The sequence below is a fragment of the Kogia breviceps genome, chromosome 10 (genome assembly GCF_026419965.1).
Source record: "Kogia breviceps isolate mKogBre1 chromosome 10, mKogBre1 haplotype 1, whole genome shotgun sequence".
Taxonomy (NCBI): Eukaryota; Metazoa; Chordata; class Mammalia; order Artiodactyla; family Physeteridae; genus Kogia; species Kogia breviceps.
Window position 1 is genome coordinate 52,267,548 of NC_081319.1, and position 22,827 is coordinate 52,290,374.

The window sequence follows — 22,827 nt, forward strand, 5'->3', positions numbered from 1 at the left end:
GAGTTGGCAGAGTGAAAACAGCCTGAAGGGGTTAGTGCGCCACGGCTGGCCAGGAGGGAGTTCGGTTGAAGTCTGGAGCTGCCGAAGGGACAAGAGACCTTTTCTTCCCTCTTTGCTTCCTGGGGCGCTAGGAGAGGGGATTAAGCGCGCTGCTTAAAGGAGCCCCAGAAACGGGCAAGGAGCTGCCAAAGAAACAAGAGACTTTTTCTTGCCTCTTTGCTTCCTCGGGCGCGAGGAGAGGGGATTAAGAGCACCGCGTAAAGGAGCTCCACAAATGGGCGCGAGCCACGGCTGTCGGCACGGACAACAGAGACGGGTGTGGGACGCTAGGGTTGCTGCTGCCACCACCAAGAGGCCTGTGTGCGAGCACAGGTCACTCTCCACACCGCCCCTTCCGGGAGCCTGTGCAGCCCGCCACTGCCGGGGTCCCGGGATCCAGGGACAGCTTCCCCGGGAGAACACGCGGCGCGCCTCGGGCCTGTGCAGCGTCACGTCTGCCTCTGCCGCCGCGGGCTCGCCCCGCATCCGTGCCCCTCCCTCCCCACGGCCTGTACCAGAGCCCCCAAGTCAGCTGCTCCTTTAACACTGTCCTGTCTGAGCGAAGGGCAGACTCCCTCAGACGACCTACACGCAGAGGTGGAGCCAAGTTCAAAGCTGAACCCCAGGGGCTGTGCAAACAGAGAGGGGGAGGTCTCTCCCAGCAGCCTCAGAAGCAGCGGATTAAAGCTCCACAATCAACTTGAAGTGCCCTGCATCTGTGGAAAACCTGAATAGACAACAAATCATCACAAGTTGAGGAGGTGGACTTTGGGAGCAAGATATACTATTATTTTCCCCTTTTTTCTTTTTGTGAGTGTGTATGTGTGTGCGGCTGTGTGAGATTTTGTCTGTATAGCTTTGCTTTCACCATTTGTCCTACGGTTAGACCGACCCGTTTTTCTGGGGTTTTTTTAATAGAAATTTTTCTTCTTAATAATTATTTTTTATTTTAATAACTATACTTTATCCTACTTTATTTTGTCTTCTCCCTTTCTTTCTTCCTTTCTTCCTTCCTTCCCTTTCTTCCTTCCTTCCTTCTTTCCTCTCTTCCTTCCTCCCTTTCTTCCTCTCCTCCTTCATTTCTTCCTTCCTTCCTCCCTTCCTTCCCTCCCTCCCTCCCTCCTTCCTTTTCTTTCCTTTCTATTTTTTCTCCCTTTTATTTTGAGCCGTGTGGATTAAAGGCTCTTGGCGCTCCAGCCAGGCACCAGGGCTGTGTCTCTGAGGTGAGAGAACCAACCTCAGGACACGGGTCCACAAGAGACCTCCTAGCTCCACGCAATATCAAACGGTGAAAATCTCCCAGAGATCTCCATCTCAACACCAAGACCCAGCTTCACTCAAGGACCAGCAACAAACAGTGCTGGACACCCTATCCCCAACAAAGAGCAAGACAGGTCTACAGCCCCATCCATTAGCAGAGAGGCTGCCTAAAATCATAATAAGGCTACCAACATCCCCAAACACACCACCAGACGTGGACCTGCCCACCAGAAAGACAAGATCCAGCCTCATCCACCAGAACAGAGGCACTAGTCCCCCCAACCAGGAAACCTACTCAACCCACTGAACCAACCTTAGCCACTGGGGACAGACACCAAAAACAACGGGAACTACGAACCTGCAGCCTGCAAAAAGGAGACCCCAAACACAGTAAGATAAGCGAAATGAGAAGACAGAAAAACACAGCAGATGGAGCAAGATAAAAACACACCAGACCTAACAAATGAAGAGGAAATAGGCAGTCCACCTGAAAAAGAATTCAGAATAATGATAGTAAAGATGATTCAAAATCTTGGAAATAGAATAGACAAATTGCAAGAAACAGTTAACAAGGACCTAGAAAAAATAAAGAGGAAGCAAGCAACGATGAGCAACACAATAAATGAAATGAAAAATACTCTAGATGGGATCAATAGCAGAATAACTGAGGCAGAAGGACGGATAAGTGACCTGGAAGATAAAATAGTGGAAATAACTACTGCAGAGCAGAAGAAAGAAAAAAGAATGAAAAGAACTGAGGACAGTCTCAGAGACTTCTGGGACAACATTAAACACACCAACATTCGAATTATAGGGGTCCCAGAAGAAGAGAAAAAGAAAGGGACTGAGAAAATATCTGAAGAGATTATAGTTGAAAACTTGCCTAATATAGGAAAGGAAATAGTCAATCAAGTCCAGGAAGCACAGAGAGTCCCATACAGGATAAACCCAAGGATAAACACGCCAAGACACATAATAATCACACTGTCAAAAATTAAATACAAAGAAAACATATTAAAAGCAGCAAGAGGGGCTTCCCTGGTGGCACAATGGTTGAGAATCTGCCTGCCAATGCAGGGGACACGGGTTCGTGCCCTGGTCCGGGAAGATCCCACATGCCGTGGAGCAGCTGAGCCCGTGAGCCATGGCCTCTGAGTCTGCGCGTCCGGAGCCTGTGCTCCACAACGGGAGAGGCCACAATAGTGAGAGGCCCGCGTACCACAAAAAAAATTTTTTTAATAAATAAAAAATTTTTTTCAAAAAAAGCAGCAAGGGGCTTCCCTGGTGGCGCAGTGGTTGAGAATCCGCCTGCCGATGTAGGAGACACGGGTTCGTGCCCTGGTCCAGGAAGATCCCACATGCCGTGGAGCAACTAAGCCCGTGAGCCATGGCCGCTGGGCCTGCGCGTCCGGAGCCTGTGTTCCGCAACGGGAGAGGCCACAACAGTGAGAGGCCCGCATACCGCAAAAAAAAAAAAAAAAAAAAAAAAAAAAAGCAGCAAGGGGAAAACAACAAATAACACACAAGGGAATCCCCATAAGGTTAACAGCTGATCTTTCAGCAGAAACTCTACAAGCCAGAAGGGAGTGGCAGGACATATTTAAAGTGATGAAGGAAAAAAACCTACAACCAAGATTACTCTACCCAGCAAGGATCTCATTCAGATTTGATGGAGAAATTAAAACCTTTACGGACAAGCAAAAGCTGAAAGAGTTCAGCACCACCAAACCAGCTCTACAACAAATGCTAAAGGAACTTCTCTAGGCAAGAAACACAAGAGAAGGAAAAGACCTGCAAGAACAACCTGAAACGATTAAGTAAATGGTAACAGGAACATACATATCGATAATTACCTTAAATGTAAATGGATTAAATGCTCCCACCAAAAGACACAGACTGGCTGAATGGATACAAAAACAAGACCCATATATATGCTGTCTACAAGAGACCCACTTCAAACCTAGGGACACATACAGACTGAAAGTAAGGGGATGGAAAAAGATATTCCATGCAAATGGAAATCAGAAGAAAGCTGGAGTAGCAATTCTCATATCAGACAAAATAGACTTTAAAATTAAAACTATTACAAGAGACAAAGAAGGACACTACATAATGATCAAGGGATCGATCCATGAAGAAGATATAACAATTGTAAATATTTATGCACCCAACATAGGAGCACCTCAATACATAAGGCCAATACTAACAGCCTTAAAAGGGGAAATCGACAGTGACACAATCATAGTAGGGGACTTTAACACCCCACTTTCACCAATGGACAGATCATCCAAAGTGAAAATAAATAAGGAAACACAAGCTTTAAATGATACATTACACAAGAAGGACTTAATTGATATTTATAGGACATTCCATCCAAAAACAACAGAATACACATTTTTCTCAAGTGCTCATGAAACATTCTCTAGGATTGATCATATATTGGGTCACAAATCTAGCCTTGGCAAATTTAAGAAAATTGAAATTGTGTCAAGCATCTTTTCCGACCACAACGCTATGAGACTAGATATCAATTACAGGAAAAGATCTGTAAAAAATACAGACACATGGAGGCTAAACAATACACTACTTAATAACGAAGTGATCACTGAAGAAATCAAAGAGGAAATCAAAAAATACTTAGAAACAAATGACAATGGAGACACGACGACCCAAAACCTATGGGATACAGCAAAAGCAGTTCTAAGAGGGAAGTTTATAGCAATACAATCATATCTTAAGAAACAGGAAAACATCTCGAATAAACAACCAAACTTTGCACCTAAAGCAATTAGAGAAAGAAGAACAAAAAAACCCCAAATTTAGCAGAAGGAAAGAAATCATAAAGATCAGATCAGAAATAAATTAAAAAGAAATGAAGGAAACAATAACAAAGATCAATAAAAGTAAAAGCTGGTTTCTTTGAGAAGATAAATAAAATTGATAAACCATTAGCCAGACTCATCAAGAATAAAAGGGAGAAGACTCAAACCAATAGAATTAGAAATGAAAACGGAGATGTAACAACTGACACTGCAGAAATACAAAAGATTATTAGAGATTACTACAAGCAACTGTATGCCAATAAAATGGACAACCTGGAAGAAACGGACAAATTCTTAGAAATGCACAAGGTGCCGAGACTGAACCAGGAAGAAATAGAAAATATGAACAGACCAATCACAAGCACTGAAATGGAAACTGTGATTAAAAATCTTCCAACAAACAAAAGCCCAGGACCAGATGGCTTCACAGGCGAATTCTATCAAACATTTAGAGAAGAGCTAACACCTATCTTCTCAAACTCTTCCAAAAGATAGCAGAGGGAGGAACACTCCCAAACTCATTCTATGAGGCCACCATCACCCTGATACCAAAACCAGACAAAGACGTCACAAAGAAAGAAAACTACAGGCCAATATCACTGATGAACATAGATGCAAAAATCCTCAACAAAATATTAGCAAACAGAATCCAACAGCACATTAAAAGGATCATACACCATGATCAAGTGGGGTTTATTCCAGGAATGCAAGGATTCTTCAATATACGCAAATCAATCAACATTGATTGATACAGTATTTGTTGATATGATACACCATATCAACAAACTGAAGGAGAAAAACCATATGATCATCTCAATAGATGCAGAGAAAGCTTTTGACAAAATTCAACACCCATTTATGATAAAAACCCTGCAGAAAGTAGGCATACAGGGAACCTTCCTCAACATAATAAAGGCCATATATGACAAACCCACAGCCAGCATCGTTCTCAATGGTGAAAAACTGAAACCATTTCCACTAAGATCAGGAACAAGACAAGGTTGCCCACTCTCACCACTCTTATTCAACCTAGTTTTGGAAGTTCTAGCCACAGCAATCAGAGAAAAAAAAGAAATAAAAGGAATCCAAATAGGAAAAGAAGAAGTAAAGCTGTCACTGTTTGCAGATGACATGATACTATACATAGAGAATCCTAAGGATGCTACCAGAAAACTACTAGAGCTAATCAATGAATTTGGTAAGGTAGCAGGATACAAAATTAATGCACAGAAATCTCTGGCATTCTTATACACTAATGATGAAAAATCTGAGAGTGAAATTAAGAAAACACTCCCATTTACCACTGCAACAAAAAGAATAAAATATCTAGGAATAAACCTACCTAAGGAGACAAAAGACTTGTATGCAGAAAACTATAAGACACTGATGAAAGAAATTAAAGATGATACAAATAGGTGGAGAAATATACCATGTTCTTGGATTGGAAGAATCAACATTGTGAAAATGACTCTACTACCCAAAGCAATCTACAGATTCAATGCTATCCCTATCAAATTACCACTGGCATTTTTTACAGAACTAGAACAAAAAATTTCACAATTTGTATGGAAACACAAAAGACCCCGAGAATAGCCAAAGCAATCTTGAGAACGAAAAATGGAGCTGGAGGAATCAGGCTCCCTGACTTCAGACTATACTACAAGGCTACAGTAATCAAGACAGTATGGTACTGGCACAAAAACAGAAATATAGATCAATGGAACAGGATAGAAAGCCCAGAGATAAACCCACACACATATGGTCACCTTATCTTTGATAAAGGAGGCAAGGATATATAGTGGAGAAAAGACAGCCTCTTCAATAAGTGGTGCTGGGAAAACTGGACAGCTACATGTAAAAGTATGAAATTAGAACACTCCCTAACACCACACACAAAAATAAACTCAAAATGGGTTAAAGACCTAACTGTAAGGCCAGACACTATCAAACTCTTAGAGGAAAACATAGGCAGAACACTCTATGACATAAATCACAGGAAGATCCTTTTTGACCCATCTCCTAGAGAAATGGAAATAAAAACAAAAATAAACAAATGGGACCTAATGAAACTTAAAAGCTTTTGCACAGCAAAGGATACCATAAACAAGACCAAAAGACAACCCTTAGAATGGGAGAAAATATTTGCAAATGAAGCAACTGACAAAGGATTAATCTCCAAAATTTATAAGCAACTCATGCAGCTCAATAACAAAAAAACAAACAACCCAATCCAAAAATGGGCAGAAGAACTAAACAGACATTTCTCCAAAGAAGATATACAGATTGCCAACAAACACATGAAAGAATGCTCAACATCATTAGAGAAATGCAAATCAAAACTACAGTGAGATATCATCTCACACTGGTCAGATTGGCCATCATCAAAAACTGTAGAAACAATAAATGCTGGAGAGGGTGTGGAGAAAAGGGAACACTCTTGCACTGCTGGTGGGAATGTAAATTGATACAGCCACTATGGAGAACAGTATGGAGGTTCCTTAAAAAACTACAAATAGAACTACCATACGATCCAGCAATCCCACTACTGGGCATATACCCTGAGAAAACCATAATTCAAAAAGAGTCATGTACCAAAATGTTTATTGCAGCTCTATTTACGATAGCCAGGACATGGAAGCAACCTAAGTGTCCATCAACAGATGAATGGATAAAGAAGATGTGGCACATATATACAATGGAATATTACTCAGCCATAAAAAGAAATGAAACTGAGTTATTTGTAATGAGGTGGAGAGACCTGGAGTCTGTCATACAGAGTGAAGTAAGTCAGAAGGAGAAAAACAAATACCATATGCTAACACATATATATGGACTCTAAGAAAAAAAAAATGTCATGAAGAGATTAGTGGTAGGAATAAAACACAGACCTACTAGAGCATGGACTTGAGGATATGGGGAGGGGGAAGGGTAAGCTGTGACGAAGTGAGAGAGTGACAGGGACATATATACACTACCAAATGTAAATTAGATAGCTAGTGGGAAGCTGCCGCATAGCACAGGGAGATCACCTCTGTGCTTTGTGAACACCTAGAGGGGTGGAATAGGGAGGGTGGGAGAGAGGGTGATGCAAGAGGGAAGAGATATGGGAACATATGTATATGTATAACTGATTCACTTTGTTGTAAAGGAAAAACTAACACACTATTGTAAAACAGTTATACTCCAATAAAGATGATTAAAAAAATTTATATAGATATTAACATAGATTTCTGCTCTAAAATTTATGGTAAACCAATAACATTCTTAGCTTTACAGGATAGTTTTGATATAGTTTCACTTTGTAAGATAGTTTTTTCCTCATCTTTGCTCTATTCCAAGTGCCAAGATGAGAATGTGTTTCTTTGATATTCCTCACTGACAATCCATATCTTCACATTTATCTTAGTTTCTTTAATGGAACCACTATTAGATTTATGTTCTCTATTACAAGTCATCTTAGGACCTATTCGGTATATTTAAGCTTCCTGTTAAAGCACAATCAATCGATTCCACTGGTTTACAAAGCTTTTGAAGTATCAGAAAATTCTGATGATCTGAATTGATTTTTTTAAAAAACCCTGTGTTCCATAACACAGAGGGAATGTTTTGGTCCTTAAAAGATATTGATATTATGAATTGATTTTCTTAGCAATGGTGCAGATGTTTCAATTACAAATTCTACTGTCTGAAATCACTGTACACTGCACATTCTTACTGGAGGTCTGTGCCTGATTATACTGTGGTATGCTTAAGTCTCCAAGAGGCAGTCCGTTCCAAGATTCTAGGGGCAGTGTGTGTCCTAATTTAGCCAACCTCAAGCAATACAAGAGGCCACAAGGATAAAGACACAAAGGTATTATGTCCTGTCTCCAGAAAAGCTCAAAGCACATGTCCTTAACAGTGGAGTGATAACATTTCCAATAAATAATGGCTATCCAGTTAAGAGGTGGGCAATCATTTGGTTGCATAGGGTATATCCAACTATTATAAATTATTATAAAATGAATGTGATAATCACATCCCATTATGGTTAAGCAAAATCCCAGGTTATGCTAAGGAATTTTTTGAAAGAATTATTTTGTTAATTAGTATAATAATTTATACAAGGTAGCCATGATTATGAGAAGGAACCTAGGAAGATGGGAAAGTGAAGAAGGGAAGAGAAGTGAACTAATATCATAATATGATTATGTAGGCCACAGGTAATCAATCATAATTACTATAATTAATCAATTATAATTACTACTGTATCTCCAGTGCCTAAATCAGTACCTGTGGCCTACAGGTACTACATATGTGTTATTTCATGTGATACCCAGGACATTCCCATGAAAGAGCTGTAACTGCCTTCTCTTTGCAGAAGACAGAACTGACAACAAAGTGTTTGTCCCAAGGTCGCATCCCTGACAACATTGGAGCTCGGTTTCTAGGTCAGGCCTGTTGGCTCCAAAATCATGATATTCTCACTACTCTATGCAAATTACTATAGAAAGATTTTAACAGAAGAAAAGCAAATAATATGCTTGGTTTATTTTTGCTGATGAAAATGTCAGCTACAAGCTGACACAATAGAGTGAGTCACGGTGGACTGACTTACTTCAAGGAGGAATCTCCAACGCCAATGCAACCTCGCAAGCTGAGCTTCCTCAGGAATCCACCACATCGCTTTGAGATGTTTTCCACCACTCGACCCTTCAATGGAGAAAGTTGGAAAAAAATCTTGTTTCATGCTGCTTATCTAACAGCAAAATAACCTGAAATTTAGGAACTGAATATATATTTCCAGAAGATATTTTGGAACATTCCTCCAACATCCCACTTCTGCTCCTAGTGTATAAATAGGCTGCAAGCACTGAAAAAATGTTTTCAATGAAAACATTAAGTATTTTTTTTAAAATCACACACTATTTTTTGAAAGCCTTGACTCTGGAGTTAGGCCTTCCCTAGCCAGGGCTCATGGCTACTCCATCAATTTCAAGGCTTTTTGAGGTCAAGCTTTTTGGGAACACTGCTGTGCTGGGAACACAGAGATCTAAAACAATGTTGCTCAAAAAAAGAAATTCTATTTTAGCTTAACATTATCACTCTAAAAATTTGAAGATGTATCATAAAATCTACTCCTCATTCTTCTTAGCAATCCCCTATTTAAACACATTTGCTTTCAAAATGGGAACTTTGGCTGGTACTGGCAGATACATTAGAGGAGGAAAAAAGAAAATGAACATTGATTAAGCACTTCTACTTTTTCAGGCATGATTTTAACACTTTCTTGTACCTGCTATGGATCATTTAATATTCACAACAACAACATGGACTACTGCTCCACACTGAAGTAAGGAAGAGTGTATGTATGGAATACAGGAAATCCCTTCGTATATCTCTTGGTATTAATATGCCCTCTGATTAAAGTCAATGGAAAACTAAAAGCCAATCCAAGGAGACTACTTATGGCTTCAGGAATGATGATTTGGTTCACTCTACCAGGTAAGGAACCATGACCAGCTGAGGTGCTTGCTGAAGACAAAGAGAATACAGAATGGGAAGCAGAGGTAGTTATAAATAGCAACTCTGACCACAGGACCAGTTACAGAAATTAGGACTATAATTGTCATAAGTATTTTCTCCCTATTTTATTATGAATGCATGTGTGTGTGGTACAAATATATATTTTTCCCTCTCTTATCCCCTTATCATGTGACACAATATGTACTGACTTTATGTCATAAGTATTTAAGTACTGTCAATTCTACATCAAAGTATTTAAGGCACAGAATATCAAGAAGAGTTAAATTGACTCTAGGACTTTACCTCCTCTTCTGAGGAAGGGCTGAGTGTCTTTCGGGTTGTACGCTGTATCATATTAGGTGGAATTATGACCTTTGTTATCGTCTTTATTTGGAAATTAAGTACAGTTTAAGGACATGCCTATGGGTGCCAAGTTGACAACAGGTGAACTTATGATGGTTAATTTTATGTGTCAACTTGACGGGGACACAGGGTGCCCAGACATTTGGCCAAACATTATTCTGGCTGTGTCTATAAGGGTTTCTGGATGAGATTAGCATTTCAATCAGTAAACTGAGTAAAGGAGACTGCCCTCCCTAGTGTGGGTGGGCCTCATCCAATCAACTGAAGACATGAATAGGACAAAAAAGGCTGACTGAGAGAGAACTCCTGCCTGACTGCTGAGCCAGACATTGGTCTTTTCTGGCCCTTGGACTTGGACTGAAACATCAACTCCTCTTGGATCTTGAACCTGCCAGCTTTCAGACTGGAATTTACACCACTGGCTCTGCTGGTTCACAGGCCTTCTGACTCAGACTGGAGCTACATATCAGCTCTCCTGGGCCTCCAGCTTGCTGACTGCAGATCTTGGGACTTCCTCAGCCTCCATAATCACATGACCCAATTCCTTATAATAAATCCCTATGTCTATATTAATATACACACTTTTTTTAAACATCTTTATTGGAGTATAATTGCTTTACAATGTTTGTTAGTTTCTGCTGTATAACAAAGTGAATCAGCTATACACATATATATATATATATATATATATATATATATTCCCATATCCCCTCCTCCCTCTTGAGTCTCCCTCCCACCCTCCCTATCCCACCCCTCTAGGTGGACACAAAGCACCGAGCTGACCTCCCTGTGCTATGCGGCTGCTTCCCACTAGCTATTTTACATTTGGTAGTGTATATATGTCAATGCCACTCTCTCACTTTGTCCCAGGTTACCCTTCCCCCTCCCTGTCTCCTCAAGTCCTTCTCTACGTCTGCATCTTTATTCTTGTCCCGCCCCTAGGTTCTTCAGAACCTTTTTTTTTTTTTAGATTCCGTATATATGTGTAAGCATACCGTATTTGTTTTTCTCTTTCTGACTTACTTCACTTTGTATGACAGTCTTTAGGTCCATCCACCTCACTACAAATAACTCAATTTCGTTTCTTTTTATGGCTGAGTAATATTCCATTGTATGTATGTGCCACATCTTCTTTATCCATTCATCTGTCGATGGACACTTAGGTTGCTTCCATGTCCTGGCTATTGTAAATAGTATAAACGTATCTTACTGGTTCTGTTTTTCTGGAGAATCCTGACTAATACAGATAGGATCCATTATCTTCATTTTTCAAATAAAGAAATTAAATGGTTAAATTGCCAAGGTTACACTTTATAGTGCGTAGTAGAATTGGGGTTTATAACAGGTTTAACTGACTCTAAAAGCTGTATGTTCTGCACAATTACCACCTCCACAAGGGAGAAAACATTGAAAAGGCCATTATGTTTCATTTTTAATACTTATTATCCTCACTTTATAAAACAGCAATCTTGACACTGAACTCTAAGCACTAAGAATTCACTAGGACACATCAAACCACAGTATCACAGAAGCAGGGCTCACACATATTATATCTGATTAATAAATTAATTAAGTTGAAAATCCAAACTCTTATATTGCTGGTGACTTTATCTATGCTTTCTTGAGTCTTATCTAAGTTAATAATTAGTTTTTGAACCAAAACTCCAGACACCTGTAAAATAAATTTCTGTCAGTGGGAGGAAAAACATTATGACTTGGAAATCCAAGATAAATATTTAAGTACTAAATAAAACAGCAAAAACAACTCCACACCAATATCTACAAATAGAGCACACCATCTATTTTCTCCATTTCAAGTTAGTCACGTTTATACAAACTTCCTATTCTTCCTTTTTTGGAGTAAAAGTTTTTGTACTGGAATAAAAAAATTACATTCAGAATTTTCTGTTCCACTGTTTCCAACTAAGAGAAAAAAATGAGTAAATCCTTTTCAAATGCAAATGACACTGTGTAACATCTATTAGATAGTATGTTGTAGGTATGCATTTTAGAAAAAAGGGCTTTACAGAAAAATAAGGCCTAATGGAGAGACCCTTGGACTTGTGAGTTTTAGATAACATACTACTTGGTTATTTCTCTTTTTTGGCCTCACAGAATCTTTAATGACCATGAAGACTAATAACAAAATGTTCAACTTTTAAAGGCATGGAAAATGCCTAAACATCAGGGAAACCACACTTACTTAGGAGAGAGTGATGCTCAAGGAGAGAGAGGCCCAATGCACATTAGTCACCTGCATGTGCTATTCTGCCTTTTCTTTGAAATTCAAGTCATTAAACCCACTGTTCAAGGTACCTACTCTCTCTTCTTACTAGGTGAGTGACCTCAGGTAAGTTACTCAAACCTTTTGTGCCTCTGTTTCTTCAACATGGTGTTTTTGAGAGGATTAAATTAATTAATATACAAAAAGTGCTCAGAAGAGTGCCCGGCACACAGTAAATACTCTTAGTCCTGATCCTTGGCACCTTCTATCGTCTCGCAACAGATCCATAAATCACCACTTTCATCCCAAAGAAACGAATTTGAGACCATGAGTTTATCCATGGGATGCTTCCCAGTATAAGCATCCAGAGGGTCCTGTTAGTGTCTATGGGAGGCCCCACACTTGGTTCAGAATCAACCTGGATTCAAAGTGGTAGCCCAAAGGGGGAACTAAATAGTATTAGACTATATTTTTCACATGTAGTTCTCTACATAACTGGTAAACCATAAACTGGTCTGTCATTGGTGGAAGTACTCAGTACTTCTGCAATGTGTTTATATAGTTGTAGTCAGCAGTCAGCTAAAATTATGAAATCAAATAATGCACAAGGTAATGACATTTACTTGAAATAGTTTTTTTTTTTTTTTTTTTTTTTTGACCACACTGCACTGCGCGGCTTGCAGGATCTTAGCTCCCCGACCAGGGATCACACCCCCATGGAGTTTTAACCACTGGACCGCCAGGGAAGTCCTGAAATAGTATTTTTTAATATCTGAATTTAAAAGTTTTTTATGTGCATTCCAAAAAGTTGTAGCTTGGAAAAATCATCAAAGAAAACTGAGGAGACAATTAAAAAAACACAGAAAAAATTTTTTTAAAACAATGACTCTTTGGCCAGAAGAAATGACCACAAGTTTTGGAATTTAATGTTCTCCTCAACATCACTAAGTAACACAATGAACCATGAACTACAGATTATCAGTTTGAAGGGGAATTACATGTCAGCATGTTTGGGTAGGGCACTGTTGCAATCGTGAAGTCTGGAAAGAGCATTAAAGAATTCCTGATTCAGGGATCAGAGTCCAAGCCAGAAACTAGAGCTTATCTTTCCAGGGGGCATGTAAAGCCCTGAGGTCCCTGCCAGCTTCCAAGCTCAGAGCACAGCAACCTGAGCAGTGGGAAATGCTGTGCTCAGCCCCACCTCCTGTAGGAGCTTCTGCTCCACTGGTTTGTGATGGGACCAGCAGCAAGTAACCTAGAGAAGGAGGTGAAGGGCCTCCACCACTGGCCATTAGTTCTTGTAGGTAACACCAGCTTAAGTGAGTCACAGGAAATGTTTGGGCCCATCTCACTGTTAAACACATTCATTTCCTTATCCATTAAAAAAGATTGGGCTTCCCTGGTGGCGCAGTGGTTGAGAGTCCGCCTGCCGATGCAGGAGACACGGGTTCGTGCCCTGGTCCGGGAGGATCCCGCGTGCCGCGGAGCGGCTGGGCCCGTGAGCCATGGCCGCTGGGCCTGTGCGTCCGGAGCCTGTGCCCCGCAACGGGAGAGGCCACAGCAGTGAGAGGCCCGCATACCGCAAAAAAAAAAAAAAAAAAAAAAAAAAAAGATAACAAAGCATATACTTCAATAAAAACAAGTGATAGGTGCTTCCCTGGTGGCGCAGTGGTTGAGAATCTCCCTGCTAATGCAGAGGACACGGGTTCGAGTCCTGGTCTGGGAGGATCCCACATAACACAGAGCAACTAGGCCCGTGAGCCACAACTACTAAGACTGCACGTCTGGAGCCTGTGCTCCGCAACAAGAGAGGCCGCAACAGTGAGAGGCCCGCGCACCGCGATGAGGAGTGGCCCCCGCTTGCCACAACTAGAGAAAGCCCTTGCACAGAAACGAAGACCCAACACAGCAAAAATAAATAATTAATAAAACTCTTACCCCAACATCTTCTTTAAAAAAAAAAAAAAAGAAAAACAAGTGATAAACATGCTATGTGAGTAACTGAATTAAAATACAATTCCACTATTGTAACTGAGTTGGCTAAACTAGAAATCAATAAGGTTTTACTAACATTGAGTAGATAATAAACTTCAACATCCCCAGACCCTTAAAACAGCACTCTCAACAATTACTATGTACAATGCTCTTTATTACTTCCCTGTTTCTTTTCGGTTATAAATTGGTATTTAATATTAAAGTTGTTTTAAAATAAACTTTTCTCATTTGATCTGGTTTACCACTCTTAAATGAGGATATTTACATATTTCCAGATAAATATACCAGAATCCTGGAATTATAAAGGTTCTAAGGATAATTTCACTTCTTCATTTTATAAATAATAAAACTGAGGCACTGAGAGAGTAAATGTCTTAAGTGGCTGAGCTGGAGTTACATCTCGTAACTCCAGCCTCATTCCTGAGTCCCTGCTTCTGCCATTTCTCCATTCCTGATGCTGAATTAGAATTCTCAATGGAGTTTTCAGATCAATAAATATTTGTCAAGAGTCTCCTAAGATTAAAGCATTGAACCAGGTGTTAATGATACAGGTGTGAGGCTTTGAAAAGCTGAGTGGTAAAACTTAGATTATAAACATGATCAAGGGGGAAAAGTAAAAGTCTGTTACTGATAAAAGTAAAATGCAAACAGAACTTTGGTCTTGAAGTATGCAAATATCTTCAAGGTTTTTTCCTCTCTTTTCCACCTTGGCACCTTAATATTAAATCTAAATGCAGCAAAATAAAAAGGCAGGAAAGAATGAGCAGTTTACTTATCTTTTTAAAAAGTCTTTTGTCTAAAACAAGGTTAACTTACCTCTACATCTGTTTGAAAGTTAAAAAGGTCTATTCTTTGCCAGTTGCTTCCATCCAGGGCTAAGATATTCCAAGCCTGGGAGATTGGGAGAGATTAGGGTGAAAAAGATACATTTATTGAGACTGTTAAAGAAAGTCTTGATTCAACCTTTATATTTCCAAATGTTAATTCATGATAGACATTAAGCTGATAATCAAATGTGGAATTATGATAACATTGTGTTATGTTACATATAAAAGATGACTTTTTAACTTGAACTCATCCTCATTCTAATAAAACTTGTATTTCTTGATTACAAATTTGGTTAATACTCTACCTTGGAAATCTGTGCACATCGGCACAAAGTTACTATATCCAAGAAGGAAAATATTCTAGGAAGAAAGGGAAAAAAAGCACAAAAATGAGATGGTGTTAACATTTTAGAATAGTTATAACTTGAAAGATAAAATCTAATGCGCCATCTGGATATTCATAACTTTTTCAAGATTCCTCAATTCGTAATACACAAGTGCACTATAGTTGTTCACCACTACTATGACATATTAAATGTTTGCACATTCCAAAGCTGTTTTAGACACACTACACAAATCCCCTTAAACCAGAATTCATTAAACTTTTATTTCCCTTGTTCTAAGTCATGGACATGGAACAGTAGATCATAACCTGTTCTATTCAATCTCTCGGGACTTCCCTGCTGGCGCAGTGGTTAAGACTCTGAGCTCCCAATGCAGGGGGCCTGGGTTCAATCCCTGGTCAGGGAACTAGATCCCACATGCATGCCGCAACTAAGAGTTCACCTGCTACAACTAAGGAGCCAGTGAGCCACAACTAAGGAGCCTGCTGGTCGCAACTGAGACCCCGTGCAACCAAATAAATAGATAAATAAATAGATGAACACAGCATCAATCAGTGAGCTGTGGGAGACAACTTTAAAAAAAAGAAAAAGAAGACCAATCTCTCACCTCCCAGGAATTGAGCCTAGTGAGGGCTAAATCATTCTAATTCCTATGCAAACCCCACTTTTGGTGGTAGATGCACGAAACAGGCTCAGGTGCCTGAGCTTCCAATAACACGGCCAAGAAAAGCTCAACAATAAAACCCATTCACTTTTTATCTATCTGTTCACAGGGCAGAAAGATGGAGCTCATTTCCTGAGCAAAAGCCAAGAAACTACAGAAGATGGGAAAGATGGGGAAAAAGAAAAGCAGAGAGAAGCAAACAAAAGCTTAGCTGACACCAGTAGTCCCCCATGACAGCATGCTGCCATGCTGTCAGCATGGCAGGGTCAGAGGTAGGTCCTGACATTCTGGCAGTGGAGATGAGCTGCTGATGATAGCACAGTGGCAAATAGCTGTGTGTGCCTCAGTGCTCCGCAGTCACAGCTGAAAACAAAGAGCAGCTTTCCTGAGAGACAAAGAGTGGACGGGGATGAGGTCAGGGACAACAATAGGGTCTCAATCCCCATAGTACCGGAAGGTAAATATGAGAGTCTTGTGCCTGTGTGTGTGGAAGGTGAAATGGCAAACAGCCACCTAAAAAGTTCTCCAAAATTCTCCAAAGGTAACAATCAGTAGTGTGTGGAAAATCCATGGGCTTGGAGAAGATAGTAGATCCATAAAACACCAGAGCACTGCACCCTACAATAAAGCACCCACAGGCAGCACCAAGGGGCCAGTGACAGCGTAGATACTGTTCTACAATATAGGCTCCAATCATTTTCTAGATAAAAGCAAAGGATAGACGCATAAGGGCTGCACTGATCTTAAAAGACTCAATGGAACTTTGTACATAGGAAAATGCTGATGGCTGGAAATGTGTACTTATATATATTAAACATATTTCAGGGTGTCTGCACATCTACATTGTTTCTGTAGTAATACATCTTGCCCTGCCACCACAAATGTCTGTGTTCTGTGCCATACGACCATTCCACAATGAGCCACAACTGATCATCAGCTCACGAAAAGACCAAGGACCAGATAGAGAAATGAGTATGGTACAGTAGAATCATATCACACACTGGCATTGGGTTCTAAAGTACAAGCTGAAGGTAGAAAGGAGTTAACTAAGTTTCCCTTGAAAATCCCTCAAGAATGTACCACCTTGGAGACCAACATACTCTATCACCTCTCAGTAATAATAACAATACTGATAATCATAGTTAACACTGATTATGCACTTACATGTGCTAGCTGTCACTCTTTAATTGTCACAACAATGCCATGAGGTGCTATTATGATCTCCATTTTACAGATAGGAACACTGGGCACCTGCCAAGGCCACACAAACAGGAAAAGCAGAGCCAGAATTTGAACCCAGGTAGTCTGGCTTGAGAGCCCAAGCCCATGACCCTACACAAAGTGCCCTAGAAAGTTTAACACAGCTGTTGCTCCCTCAGGATTAGACTAGAATCTATTTCTTCAACTGCACAGCAGATGAAGCAGGCTGTGTTGAGAGAGCATGCTGTATGGAAAACATGTTTCTTTCCTTCTTCCTCCTTTTCTTTCTTTCTTTCTTTATGGCCAAGCTGCGTGGCTTGTGGGATCTTAGTTCCCTGATCAGGGATCGAACCCAAGCCCTCAGCAGTGAAAGCACGGAGTCTTAACCATTGGACCTCCAGGGAATTACCAAAACATGTCTCTTTAAACACTAGAATCAAGATGCTCACACAAATTTGGACACAAGTGAGAATCAATAGCTGGAACACAAGTTTACATTTCTCATCTCATGCTTACTACCCAACATTATGATTACTGAATGAAAAAGTAGATTGCCTTCATTATTTACATTATCCCCCCAACATACACACACAGATACTTAAATGTGCACAAGTTAAATAGGCAAGATAAGGGACTTCCCTGGTGGTCCAGTGGTTAAGACTCTGTGCTCCCAATGCAGGGGCCCGGGTCTGATCCCTGGTCAGGGAACTAGATCCCACATGCATGCTGCAACTAAGAGTTCGCATACCACAACTAAGAAGCCCACCTGCCACAACTAAGACACAGCACAACCAAATAAATAAATTTTTTAAAAATAGGCGTGATAAGACTCCAAACTGCCAAACTAAGCCAAATTCCCAAATTATGTTCCAATGAATAAAATAAACACCCTGAATGACAGAGCTTGGAACATTGGCAATAGAAACAGAGATAGCTAAAGGAGTAAGAGTAGTCAGAAATCAGGTTCTGGCCCTTGCAAAACTTTTTTTTTTTCCTGGAAATAGCTTCCTACCTCAAATGTGTTAACTTCACCCTTCATTAGAAAAGCACTAAAATTGCAACTTGGTTATAAATAAATACACACAGGGCTATATAGGAATGGATGTACTTCTAGACTTTGTATTCTGCTTCACTGGTCTGTCTGCCTCTGTGCCAATAAGACCCTGTTTTAATCATGAAGCTTTAAGCTCTTGATGTCTGGTAACGTTAAGCCCAACTTTGTTTTTCTTTTGTTAAAAATATTTATTTATTTATTTATTTACTTATTTATTTAGGCTGCCCTGGGTCTTAGTTGTGGCTTATGGGATCTTCACTGCAGCATGTTTAGTTGCGGCATGCAGACTTCTTAGTTGTGGCATGTGGACTTCTTAGTTGCAGTATGCGTATGGGATCTAGTTCCCTGACCAGGGATCAAACCTGGGCCCCCTGTGTTGGACCACAAGGGAAGTCCTCAACTCTGTTTTTATTCATCAAAATTACCTTGGTAATTCTTGGCTACTCTTTTTTTTTAAATTTCCACTTATGTTTTAGGATCAGCATATCAATTTCCACAAGAAAACTTTATAAAATTTTATTGGAATTATGTTGAATTTATAGAAACTTTGGGGAGAATTGAGATCTTGACGATATTAAGTCTTCCAACCCAGAAACATGATATACTCCATTATTTATTTAGGACTTATTTCTCACAGTAATTTTTGTAGTTTTCCACATAGATGTTTTGTTCATTTTTAGATTCTCGCTCGTTGTGGAGCACAGGCTCCGGATGCGCAGGCTCAGCAGCCATGGTTCACAGGCCTAGCTGCTCCGCGGCATGTGGGATCTTCCCGGACCGGGGCACGAACCCGCGTCCCCTGCATCGGCAGGCGGACTCCCAACCACTGCGCCACCAGGGAAGCCCTGCCCATTTTTTAAATTGGTCTGTTTTCTTGTTGGATTTTAAGTGTTCTTTGTATATTGTGGACATCTGTCCTTTATCATACATGTCTTTGCAAATATTTTCTCCCAACCTGTGGCTTGGCTTTTCATTCTCTTAACAATGTCCTTCTCAGAGAAGAAGTTTTTAATTTTAATAAAGTCCAACTTATCAATTTTGTCTTTCATGGATCATGCTTTTGAGGTTGTATCTAAAAACTCACTGTCAAACCCAAAGTCACCTATATTTTCTCCTATGCTTTCTTAGGAAAGTTTGATAGTTTGGGGTTTTACATTTAGGCCTATGATTCATTTTGAGTCGATTTTTGCAAAAGGTGTAACGTCTATGTTTACATTCTGGTTTTGCATATAAATGTCCAATTGTTCCAACGCCATGTGTTGAAAAAATATATATTTTCTCCATTAAATTGCTTTTTCTCCTTTGTCAAAGATCAGCTGACTTTGTGTGGCTCTATTTCTGAGCTCTCTATTCTGTTCCATTGAGCTGTCTATTCTTTTGCCAACACCACACTGTCTTGATTTCTTTTTTATTTTTAAGATTTATTTATTTATTTATTTGGCTGCACTGTGTATTCGTTGCTGCACACAGGCTTTCTCTAGTTGCAGCGAGCAGGGGCTACTCTTCATTGCGGTGTGTGGGCTTCTCATTGCGGTGGTTTCTCTTATTGCGGAGCATAGGCTCTAGGCACACGGGCTTCAGTAGTTGTGACACGCGGGCTCAATAGTTGTGGCTTGCAGGCTCCAGAACACAGGTTCAGTAGTTGTAGTGCAAGGGCTTTGTTGCTCCATGTCATGTGGGATCTTCCCACACCAGGGATCGAACCCATATACCCTGCAGTGGCAGGCGGATTCTTAACCACTGACACCAGGGAAGTTCCTGTCTTGATCTCTAAAACTCTAAGTCTTCATAGGTCAGTAGTGTCAGTCCTCCAACTTTGTTCTTCTTCAGTAATGCACTGGCCTTTCAGTCTTTTGCCTTTCTATACAAACTTTAAAACAGATTTGTCAATATCCACAAAATAACTCGGTGGTATTTTTTATCAACATTGTGTTGACTCCACAGATCAACTTGGGAAGAATTAATATTTTAACAATATTGAGTCTTCTTATCCATGAATGTGTAACATCTCTTCACTTATTTAGCCCTTCTTTGATTTCTTTCACTGGGGCTGGAGTTTTCATCATATAGATCTTTTGCTAGATTTATACCTAAGTATTTCATTTTTTGAGGCTAATGTAAATGGTAATTTTTTTATTTTAACTTCCAGTTGTTCACTGCTGGTGAACAATACCAGAAATGGCAATAGGAAAGCAATTACCTTCTGCATATTAACCTTGTATCCTGCAACGTTATATAACTGCTTATTAATTACAGGAATATTCTGTCAATTCTTTTGGATTTTCTACATACCCAATCACATAATCTACAAACAAAACCAATGTATACCTTCCTAATGTATACTTTTTCTTTTCTTTTCTTACCTAATTGTATTAGGTAGGACTTCAGCAGTACTGTGATGAATAGGAGTAGTAAGAGGGGACATCATTTTCTGGTTCCTGATCTTGGGGATAAAGCAACCAGTTTCTCACCGTTAAGCACACTGTTAGCCTTAAGGATTTTTTTGTAGATATTCTTGATCAAGTAGAGGAAGTTCCCCTCTATTTTTGGTTTGATGAGACTTTTAATCATGAATGAGTGTTAAAATTTGCCAAATACTTTTTCTGCATCTACTAATATGACCATATGATTTTTTCTTTGTTAGATCATTGATGTGATTGATTATGTTGATTTTTAAATGTTGAGGCATCCTTGCATGCATGAAATAAATCCCACTTGGCTATAGTGTATAATTCTTTTTATACATTGTTCAATCTGATTTGCTAACTTTTTTTGAAGACTTCTGCATCTATGTTCATGAGAGACATTGTTCTGTACTTTTCCTTTCTATAATATCTTTTCTGGTTTTGGTATTAGGGTAATGTTAGCTTCACAGAGTAAGTTAGGAATTATTCTGCTTCTATTTTCTGGATGACAACGTAGAGAATTAGTATCATTTCTTTCTTATGTTTGGTAGCATTCACCAATTAAATCATCTGGGTCTGATGTAGTAATTACATATATGTAATTGTGTCTGAAATGTTTGAGAGTACATTGTAGACACAATGTTCATTTACCCCTAAGATACTCACATACTTCCTAAAAACAAGGATGTTCTTTTTCAGAAACACAGTACAATTAACAAAACAAGGAAAACTAACACCAACACAATACTATAATCTATAGATCTTATTCAGAATCTGTCAATTGTCCCATTAATGGTCCTTAAAACAAAAGAATAACTTTTTTTTCCTGGCCCAGGATCACATATTGCATTTATTTGCCACATCTCTTTAGTCTCTTGTAATCTAAAACATTTTTTCAGTCTTTATCTTTCATGACTTTGCTACTTTTGAAGCATATAGCCAGTTACTCTGTAGAATGTTCTGCCGTGTGTCTAATATTTCCTCACGATTAGATTCAAGTTAAAATTTTTATCAGGAATGCCACACAAATGACATTGTACTCTTCTTGTGCGTTACATCAGGAGGCATATGGTGTATATTTGTCCTATTAGTGGTGATGCCAACTTTGATTACTTGGTTAAGATGATTTCTGCCAGAATGCCCCATTATAAAGTTACATTTTTTTCCCTCTGCAATTAATATATATCTTGTGGGAGATTAGTTGAAACTATGAAAGCGTTTTGTTTCTCAAATGTCATACCTTCACATATCTCATTATTTCAAAAACTGTTAAATAAAGGAAAAGAACGTCAAGCATTTATCCTGCCTTTCTTCTATATAAATTGTAGCACTGTGTAATCAAACAGAAGTGAAGTAATTCTTTATAAAAGCATTCCATATCATATGATATCGTTTATATATGGAATCTAAAAAAAAGGGTACAAATGAAGTTATTTATGAAACAGAAGTACAGTCATGGATGTAGCAAACAAACATGGTTACCAGGGGATGAGGGGCGTAGGGATAATTTGGGAGATTGGGATTGACATATACACACTACTATATATAAAATAGATAACTAATAAGAACCTGCTGTATCCCACAGGGAACTCTACTCAATACTCTGTAATGGCCTATATGGGAAAAGAATCTAAAAAAAAAAGAGTGGATATATAACTGATTCACTATGCTATACACCTGAAACTAACAACACTGTAAATCAACTATACTCCTAATAAGAATTTTTTTAAAAGCATTCCAACTAATAAATGAAGAAAAAGAATCAGAATATCATCATTTTGCAGCCCCAATAAATTAATGATCTAGGCAATAAGCATACATAGATGCCAGCACAAAAAAAGGAAACCAAACATTGTGTAACTCCTAATAAAAGAACATACCACCACATAGTCTTACTAAAGGGATAGAACCTGAGTCTGATCAAACCTCTGGATCCAGCTGTCAATTTCCAAGAAATATAGATAAAGGAAACATGCTGAAATTGTACCATGAGGCTGCAATTAGCAAAACCCAGACTGTGGGAACTTCCACAATACATATCAAATAACCCAAGTTCTTCAACAGATAAAACGTGTAGAACAGAAAGAGATGGACAGGAGACCTGTTGATTATCAGAGACTTAAAG

The 22,827-nt window shown here is 39.3% G+C and overlaps 1 protein-coding gene across 6 annotated transcripts in view; it reads right to left on the bottom strand.

Annotated features, from left to right (window-relative positions):
- Nucleotides 1-22,827, bottom strand: part of FBXL2 (F-box and leucine rich repeat protein 2) — a 94,754-nt gene that overhangs the window by 41,787 nt on the left and 30,140 nt on the right. For 4 of the 6 annotated variants that reach the window (XR_010835013.1, XR_010835014.1, XM_059077391.2 and 1 more), the window contains exons 3-5: nt 15,341-15,395; nt 15,025-15,099; nt 8,719-8,813 (exon numbers count right to left, since the gene is read on the bottom strand). Coding sequence is in view for 1 of the 6 variants with exons in the window: in XM_059077391.2 (XP_058933374.1) it covers nt 8,719-8,813; nt 15,025-15,099; nt 15,341-15,395 (225 nt within the window). In the remaining 5 variants the exon portion in view is untranslated. The remainder of the gene's footprint in view (nt 1-8,718; nt 8,814-15,024; nt 15,100-15,340; nt 15,396-22,827) is intronic. The other 2 variants (XR_010835015.1, XM_067005832.1) reach the window with 1 other exon arrangement.